The sequence below is a fragment of the Ailuropoda melanoleuca genome, chromosome 10 (genome assembly GCF_002007445.2).
Source record: "Ailuropoda melanoleuca isolate Jingjing chromosome 10, ASM200744v2, whole genome shotgun sequence".
NCBI lineage: Eukaryota > Metazoa > Chordata > Mammalia > Carnivora > Ursidae > Ailuropoda > Ailuropoda melanoleuca.
This window is the reverse complement of record NC_048227.1, coordinates 47,741,890-47,751,518: the sequence shown is the minus strand read 5'-3', so window position 1 is coordinate 47,751,518 and position 9,629 is coordinate 47,741,890. Positions and strand designations below refer to the sequence as shown.

The window sequence follows — 9,629 nt, the reverse complement described above, 5'->3', positions numbered from 1 at the left end:
ACCTTACTGTGGCCTCACCGTTCCCTGGTTTTGCCTGTTGTGCTATGAGCTGGCGACAATTGTTACGTCACGGCTGGCTGCGTGACTTCATTTAAACAGAGACTTGTCTGGTCTTCTGAAATCTGTGATTAAAAAAATGAAAAGTGGATTGGGATGCCTGGGTGGCTCGGTTGGTTAAGCATCTGCCTTCGGCTCAGGTCATGATCCCAATATTTTGGGATCGAGTCCCACATCGGGCTCCTTGCTCAGCGGGAGCCTGATTCTCCCCCTACCTCTGCCTGCTACCTACCCTGCGTGTGAGTGTGCACTCTCTCTCTCCCTCTCTCTCTCAAATAAATGAATCTTTAAAAAAAAATGAAAAGTGGATAGGGATTTCGAGAGTTGGATCTAAAGGAATGTTTGAATATTGAACTAATCCAGAACAGGAATTTTTTGTGGGTCAATGTGATCCATAAAGCAAATGAATCTTTACTTGAGGCTGTTTCTTCATTTCATAAGGTGGGGTGAGAGACGAAATGTTCTGCCTTAACCCCATCTATTCCCAGGTAAAAACTGTTCTTGTTCTAAGTGCTAAAGGAATTATATACTAATATTTTCTGAGACTGAACTCAGGTATATGCTTTAAAAAAACTTGAGTTAGGGAAATGCAAAGCCAGTCAACTGTGTGCATTGCTATTCCCCTGAATTTGATGAGTAAACACGGTGTGCAGAGACAACAAATCGATTCAGTGAAAGGACACAAGGACATTCAACTAGTAATAGATTTTAACCCTCGTGATATTACTGTTAGTCAGGCATTGTTTTTATCCTTTTCTCGGTGAGGAAGTGGAGTCTTGGAGATATAAAACTGTGTATGTTCCCATCTAATTATGGGGCTGTCCCCCTCTTTGTTTATTCCTATGCATCCTGAGAGGGTAATCTACGTTCACCGATAACTTCTGACCCTCCGCTTCCTCCTCAGAGAGTTGCCACAGGTCTTCCCCCTGAACCACGCTGCCCAAAAAGCTTCATTAAGCTCATCAAAGGTCTTAATTAGCGCTTTAAAGGGAGCTGTCTTTAACCTTACCTGAGATTTCTCATCTCTGGCCATGTCTATTTCTTTTTGAAATCTGCCCTTGGTTTCACTAAGTTACAAGCTCCTGATTCCTCGTTCTTACCTGAAGTAACGCAGGTTCTTACCATTCTCAGCCTCCTCTCCCCTTATTCATCTCACCCTCCTAGAGCTTCCTCCTCCGTTCAGCAGGCTTCTCTGCATACTCTCCAAGGCGCTCCTTATGGAAACCATTAGCAATTACAGGACTCCCAAACCTGTATTCTCCATTGTCATCACTCTCTAAGGTTCCAGACCTGTCTCCTGTTGTCTCTTGGCCGCCTCTGTCTACAGATCCCCAGGCACCTCACACTGAAAGGTCCCTAATAAACCACCTCATCATCTCCCCACTCCAGACCTGCTCGTCTGCTGGAGTTCCTCTCTGGGGGCAGACACAATCCTCCAAGCCGTCATCTCTGACTGTCCTCCCTCATTCTCCACCAGCCCCATCATTCGTCCCCTTCCCCAAGTTCTGCTGCTTCTACTTTGTTAAACCTTCCTCAGATATGTCATCGTCCCTGCATTCTGGTCCTCACATTTCTCACTTGGATTACTGTCTCAGTCCTAAAATGATTGGTATCTGCCTCAGTCTGGTCCCCTTCTGTCATTTCTCTACATCGCTGTAAAACAATATTTTAAAATATCAGTGTATCAAATTATAAAATACATGGTTCTTACAGAAAACCTGGAATAAAAATTGAAAAAAGAAAATTTAAAATGACTTGCAATCTAAGAGACAGTCACAACCCAAGTCTTAGCCCTAATGTTTTTAGAATATTTTGTATGCATGCATAGAACTATACAAGGAAATGTTTATGTAAATGTATTTATGCAAACGTTTATACAGAATATTTAATTAGTAAACCAAGACCACATTATATATAGTTCTGCATTCTTTTTTACTTAATATACTATGAATGATTTTCCAAATCAAACATTTTTAAAGTGGTTGTGAATAAAGGCTACAATATAATGAAATATATTAAGTGTATTATGGAATGGCGTTCTTCTCTCTGATTTGTTTTCTTCAACACCAGAACTTACCCTGAGTGTTTATAGTGTATGAATCACAAGGACTTAGATTTCAGTAAGAAAGGGGGAAGGAGAAAAATACAGAACACTCATTTTAAATTCATTTACATTTACTAGGTACTATTTAAACAACTATGTATTCTATATTTACCATGTGTCCTGCCTTCAAGGAATTATCCAATCTATAAGTCTACCTAATAGAATCAAGTTAAAGGTACATTTTAGGTGAGTAGACAAGCTCAGTAGGAAAGCAATTTGATCAAGTGCTTTTTCTTCTTCACATTGTATGGCAAGAAACATAAGAGAAAACCCTTGAGACCTTTGTCTTAGCTTGACTAGTCAAAGTGTTTTTTTTTTTTTTTTTTTTTTTTTTTTTGGTGGACTAGCATCTGAATAAGCAAGAGTATTTCAGAGCCAAGGAGACCACCTCCTTCCTGTGTAAGACAGGTTGTCCATGCTCATCTTTGACAACAGGCTGGGAAAAAGACTGCTACACATTAAGTCCACATTTTACTTTTCAGATAGGAGAGACACTGATTTCACAAATAAGATAAAGGATTTTGGTAAGTTGTCAAACGGCCTTTCAGAATGGGTGGTCTTTCTAAAACTCAAATCTAATTACCTTATTTTCCTGGTTAATTTAATCTTGAAAAGGCTCCCCTTGTTTTCAGGAAAATGGCTTAACTTTTTCGTCTAGTGTACATAATAAAGAATGTCAGGTCTCTGTTCTCTCCAGCTTCATCTTACCCTACTTCTCCAGACCATTTTTCATATTTCTCATACTTAGGGTTTCTCAAATGTCTCATTATTTCGTATTAGTTCATGTCTTAGTACTTCCAGATCTCCACTTCTTTCCCAGAAAGGCCTGCCTGCTTTCCCTTCTCCTATTTTCCCAAGGCTAGTCCTACTTTTCTTTCAGGACTCAGTTCAGAAGGTCACAGTTCAGAAGCCTGTTTAGTTCCCTCCAGCTGTGCAAGACAGTTGACTTTCATTTCCTCCCCCACAGGAGCCTCTCCTTACTTCTCTCAAAATGCCATATAAACTGTAGTTGTTGATTCTTGCCATCTCCTTGAAAACAAGGTGTATTTTTAAGATTTACAGTCGTACTTTTAGTAACGTAGCAGTCATACAGGATCCAGGAGATTGTTGAGCCAAGGATTTAAATTCACCATGTCTCCCCTTTCTGCCATCACACCACAACATAATCCCTTCCTTCCTGCTCTTGAAACACATATCAAGGTAGAGTCTTACTACTAATCACTTAAGGGAAATAGAGGTACAAATAGAGGCAAGGCTGGTAAAACAAATAATAAAACACAACACTGGGAACTTATAAAAATTTAATACATATTCAAAGTAATTATTCCTTCTTGTTTGGTGATATAAGTGAAATAAACACTGTGTTTCTGAAAGCCTGAAAGTCAAGGTTTCTTTTTTCGATGTTTTGAAATAAGTCTCTCTTGGGTTCTATTTATTTTTTTATTTAGTGTGGTCTCCAAGGTGGAACAACTTGTGTGAATCCTTAGGCCATTTTAATGGCCACTTTAATAGTGGTCCCAGATTTCTGTGAAAATGTACATCTCAGAGGAGTTTATGTAGTGTTTATTTCATCTCCCATACACTGGGGTAAAGGCTTCATTGCTATTAGTCAAGGAAATCAAATCTTCCATTGACCCCACTGTCTACCCAACTCACGTTAGTCCTTGATAGAAATAAAGTCCCATTTGGCCCTGGGGTAAGTAGCATTTCTGGGGAAGGAATGAACTGTTCCTTCTCAATCTATAGGCTGCACTATCACTGTTGCACTTTGGTGCTTGATGGTCTAAAACATATTCTCTAAAAAGTTCAGGAAGGTTCTATATTCAGGTTAAGCAACTTCTACACTTATTATTCTGATTCAGTATTAATGTCTTTTCTGAAAATTCACTGTGATTTTGATAAGATATGCCACTGTTCACTGAATCCTTCTGATGGCCAGAGGTGGGTTTCCCTTGACTCTTCAGAAACACATGGTCTGGAGACGGAAACATGAACACGTTATTCAAATATCTCTATTGTATCTGCAACAGTAGGAAGTAGCCGATACGAGAGTACAGCTGCACATTTGCTGACATCCAGCGAACTGAAAATGATTTACTAAGGTGAAATCGTTCACAAATGGCAAACACTCAAGGAATGAGGTAGAACTATGGAACTTTTTTTGTGTAAGAAAAATATAACAAAATCTTTGAAAAATGTTCAGAATAAGAATTTTAAAATGTAAATCTGTTACATATAACACATGCACAATGCATTCTAGTAATTAAAATAATGGAAGGTTCAAAGTACCACAAAATGTAAAAGAAACAGGCAACTTTATTTTTAATAACATTCTTAAAAAAATCTGCCCACCAGATCATAACCATTTAAGAATTTTTATTTTATTGAAATTAGAATTTTACATACAAAATCAGCTAGATAACTTTATTTTCAAAAACAATAAAAACTGTTCTCATTTACTGTGGAAAAATATGAACTATTTTGATAAATGAAAAAAATTAATGTGAACAAAACAGAATGGTTTTCTTTTTATTTGCTTTTGTCTCTCCTATTTTTATTCCTACAAATTAAGAAAGTCAGAATGATTTTATTTGCTTCATTGTCTATGATCTAGTTTGACACAAATGTGGATTACTTTGGTATCTGCTGAAACATAAATGAGAAGGTTCTTTAAGACTGAATAAAACATTAGGCTGGGTGTGCAATATTTTGAAAATTGAATAAACAAAACTAACTGGAGTTTGTGGTCACAGACGATTTGTCATTTTTCTTCCTTTGCCCATATGAAATTACATTAATAGAAAATTACCAAAGGAAAAACATTTTTAAATTTATGTTACATTCCTATCAACTTTAATAATAATGCTCAGTTAGCATTTATATCAAATTCTTTCACTCAGTATTAATACCGTTATCTGTTAGAGGTAGACTGATATTTGTATTCAAACATTTTGAAACAGTTTTAAATGCCATATAAGGAATTATATAAAATAGTACTTTTTTGATACTTGAGATTTAATTATCATATTCAAAATAAATTTCTTTTTGACATATAATAAACTGTTGCTTAAAACTCATTTGCTTGAAACTATTACTCCCAAGGAACTATTTGTTACTTTGAACTAACAGTCTTTAGAAAACAAGAATACCTATTTTCTTTCTTTTTTTTTTTTTTTTAAAGATTTTATTTATTTATTTGACAGAGACAGCCAACGAGAGAGGGAACACAAGCGTGGGGAGTGGGAGAGGAAGAAGTAGGCTCCCAGCGGAGGAGCCTGATGTGGGGCTCGATCCCAGAACACCAGGATCACGTCCTGAGCCGAAGGCAGANACAGATGCTAAACTGCTGTGCCACCCAGGCGCCCCAAGAATACCTATTTTCTTGTAAGGATTTTCATTTGGAAAAAAAAATAAAGTTCCAATGACTTCGATGCACTTATGGATCCTCCTGTAATAAAGAATTAGGTGCCAGAGTGACCAGTGATATAAAAAAAAAATAATAACATTTAGAAATGCAAACTAGGTTAAAGAAAAATACTTGTATTACATTTTTAGTTATTCTAATGTTAAAATGTGACTTATACCTCTTTAGAAGTAACTTTTACTTTTTCTCACTCGTTAGCATCTTGCGTTAGAACAGACCACAGCAGTGTATGGGCCCCTCTGGTATTCTGCACATATAAAGGCATCCCCCGAAACCCCCAACCACATAAAAGTTCATTCTTGTGGGGGATATGGGAGGCCCTCTATCTGCCAGAAATAAGAGCAAGGGCTTAGTAATAAAATTTTTTTTTTTTNCGATGTTTTGAAATAAGTCTCTCTTGGGTTCTATTTATTTTTTTATTTAGTGTGGTCTCCAAGGTGGAACAACTTGTGTGAATCCTTAGGCCATTTTAATGGCCACTTTAATAGTGGTCCCAGATTTCTGTGAAAATGTACATCTCAGAGGAGTTTATGTAGTGTTTATTTCATCTCCCATACACTGGGGTAAAGGCTTCATTGCTATTAGTCAAGGAAATCAAATCTTCCATTGACCCCACTGTCTACCCAACTCACGTTAGTCCTTGATAGAAATAAAGTCCCATTTGGCCCTGGGGTAAGTAGCATTTCTGGGGAAGGAATGAACTGTTCCTTCTCAATCTATAGGCTGCACTATCACTGTTGCACTTTGGTGCTTGATGGTCTAAAACATATTCTCTAAAAAGTTCAGGAAGGTTCTATATTCAGGTTAAGCAACTTCTACACTTATTATTCTGATTCAGTATTAATGTCTTTTCTGAAAATTCACTGTGATTTTGATAAGATATGCCACTGTTCACTGAATCCTTCTGATGGCCAGAGGTGGGTTTCCCTTGACTCTTCAGAAACACATGGTCTGGAGACGGAAACATGAACACGTTATTCAAATATCTCTATTGTATCTGCAACAGTAGGAAGTAGCCGATACGAGAGTACAGCTGCACATTTGCTGACATCCAGCGAACTGAAAATGATTTACTAAGGTGAAATCGTTCACAAATGGCAAACACTCAAGGAATGAGGTAGAACTATGGAACTTTTTTTGTGTAAGAAAAATATAACAAAATCTTTGAAAAATGTTCAGAATAAGAATTTTAAAATGTAAATCTGTTACATATAACACATGCACAATGCATTCTAGTAATTAAAATAATGGAAGGTTCAAAGTACCACAAAATGTAAAAGAAACAGGCAACTTTATTTTTAATAACATTCTTAAATCTGCCCACCAGATCATAACCATTTAAGAATTTTTATTTTATTGAAATTAGAATTTTACATACAAAATCAGCTAGATAACTTTATTTTCAAAAACAATAAAAACTGTTCTCATTTACTGTGGAAAAATATGAACTATTTTGATAAATGAAAAAAATTAATGTGAACAAAACAGAATGGTTTTCTTTTTATTTGCTTTTGTCTCTCCTATTTTTATTCCTACAAATTAAGAAAGTCAGAATGATTTTATTTGCTTCATTGTCTATGATCTAGTTTGACACAAATGTGGATTACTTTGGTATCTGCTGAAACATAAATGAGAAGGTTCTTTAAGACTGAATAAAACATTAGGCTGGGTGTGCAATATTTTGAAAATTGAATAAACAAAACTAACTGGAGTTTGTGGTCACAGACGATTTGTCATTTTTCTTCCTTTGCCCATATGAAATTACATTAATAGAAAATTACCAAAGGAAAAACATTTTTAAATTTATGTTACATTCCTATCAACTTTAATAATAATGCTCAGTTAGCATTTATATCAAATTCTTTCACTCAGTATTAATACGTTATCTGTTAGAGGTAGACTGATATTTGTATTCAAACATTTTGAAACAGTTTTAAATGCCATATAAGGAATTATATAAAATAGTACTTTTTTGATACTTGAGATTTAATTATCATATTCAAAATAAATTTCTTTTTGACATATAATAAACTGTTGCTTAAAACTCATTTGCTTGAAACTATTACTCCCAAGGAACTATTTGTTACTTTGAACTAACAGTCTTTAGAAAACAAGAATACCTATTTTCTTTCTTTTTTTTTTTTTTTTATAAAAATTTTTTTTTTTTTTTTTACAAGAAAGAGATTCAAAATCCTTTCTTAGGCCAAAACACCTTACTTGGTATTGAACATTTTGTGGTTTTCTGGTGATTTTTATTTGTTCCTCTGAATATCTTGGTTATTCACAGTTCTGCTATCACCTTTGAAATCCTGAGTTTTTCAGCCAGTATGGCCGTTTTTATTTTCGACACCAAAGGGTTTTCTTTCCCTTTTTAAAAAAACCATGACCATATTTTAAGTTTCTGCCTAATATGTATATAAATGCAATAATGTCACCTGAAATCTAACAACACAATGAATGAGTCCTTTTCTAGAGAAGAAAGATTTCATAAAATTTATTCTTCATTCAGCATCTGAAAATAACCTGAAATGGTAATTTTTAGAATTATAATGTGAAAACAAGTCTTCCATGGTTGAACCCAATTTACAAAAGTTTCACATTTTTCTAAGATTTACACTGAATGCAACACTACTGTTTAAACTGAATTGTGTGTGTGTGTGGGGGGGGGTGTGTTATTGGAGAGAACCGAGGCTTGTGAAGTGAGTATTTTTTGGTAACCACCCACCCAAAGTTTAAACTTTGGGAAAAATGTTTACTATATGACAAAAGTAAGTTAAGATCATTACTCTTCTGTCACAGATGATTTCCTGGACTTGAGAACAAGGTCTTTAATGGCTGAAGAAAGTTCTTGAAGCTCTTTACGAGTAGTATTGGTGGTATCTTCTTGTTCTCTGTCTAATTCATCACTCAAGGGATCATCTCCCTGTCCAATCTTCTTATTTTGACTAACTAAATGCTTTACAACTAAACCCTGATACTTTACCAGAAGCGTATGCTGATCCTGTGAAAAGAGAAGAAAAATTAACAAACGTGATTTAATTTTCTGTGGAATAAGCCGGATCTGTTCCACCAATACACAGTGAAGGTCTTCATCTTTACAAATCACTGGCCATATAAGTAGAAAGCTGAATCCAGCAAGGTCCTTGCTGGCAAGGAGTTTACAGGTTAGGGGTAATAAAACATGAATACACATCATTTTAATGTAAACTGACTAAGCTACCAGAGATTAAGTCAAAGTGATATGGACGTTCAAAGAAGCCAGATTCCTTTTAGCTGACAATTTCTCAGAAGGATTTGGACTTTTGGAACTGGTCATCGAAGGACAGGTTAAATTTGCATAAGCTGAAATGGAATACTTCTTTTTACCATAGATCTTACATAGAATCCCAAAAGATTCCTGAGCTACGCTGAGTTTTTAAAAATCAATCTTCTGATTCACTGTTCACATTCTTGGAACAGGAAGTCATATTTAAGATGTGTTGTACCTTATTGTTCATGATGATTCAAACCTATCCATTCAAAATATGCAGAATCTAAAAGCTTTAAAAGTTTCAAGTGCATGGAAAATGTAATACCTCTGGAATTTTAGTATTAAGAAAAGCAATGATCTGTGGGACACATCTTCCGGGTGCATGGAGCATGCTGTGGGTTGAGAACTGAAACAGAAGGACTGCTGTGAGGTGCAGGATAAGAGCAGGGTCTTCTGTGACTTTCAGCTGTTCAGCCAGTGCTTGTCGGTGCTGGAATAGTATCTGCCTAAACAAAAATAAAATCACAAAACCAATTCTCATATTTTAACAAGCTCTCACCAATTTTAGTTCTTCCCTTCTGTATTCATTTTTAGCTTCTCTAGTTTAATTATCTAGCTCCATAAACATCTTAAGGGACATTTTAAAAATGAAATATAGACATACTAAACCCTAAATGGTGTGGATAAACTAATATGCAAGAAAATGACAGAGAAAACTACATAGCAGGGATCCTCAAACTACTTTTTATTTTGAGTTGTTGGGGATCAAACAGAAGTGCACTGATGTAAGATTT

The 9,629-nt window shown here is 35.6% G+C and overlaps 1 protein-coding gene across 1 annotated transcript in view; it reads right to left on the bottom strand.

Annotated features, from left to right (window-relative positions):
- Positions 1-7,923: 7,923 nt before the first annotated feature.
- The window catches only part of UFL1 (UFM1 specific ligase 1), a 31,328-nt gene continuing 29,622 nt past the window's right edge, over positions 7,924-9,629 (bottom strand). The window contains exons 18-19 of the mRNA XM_002927645.4: positions 9,161-9,341; positions 7,924-8,586 (exon numbers count right to left, since the gene is read on the bottom strand). Of these exons, the coding sequence (XP_002927691.2) occupies positions 8,368-8,586; positions 9,161-9,341 (400 nt within the window). The 3' untranslated portion in view covers positions 7,924-8,367. The remainder of the gene's footprint in view (positions 8,587-9,160; positions 9,342-9,629) is intronic.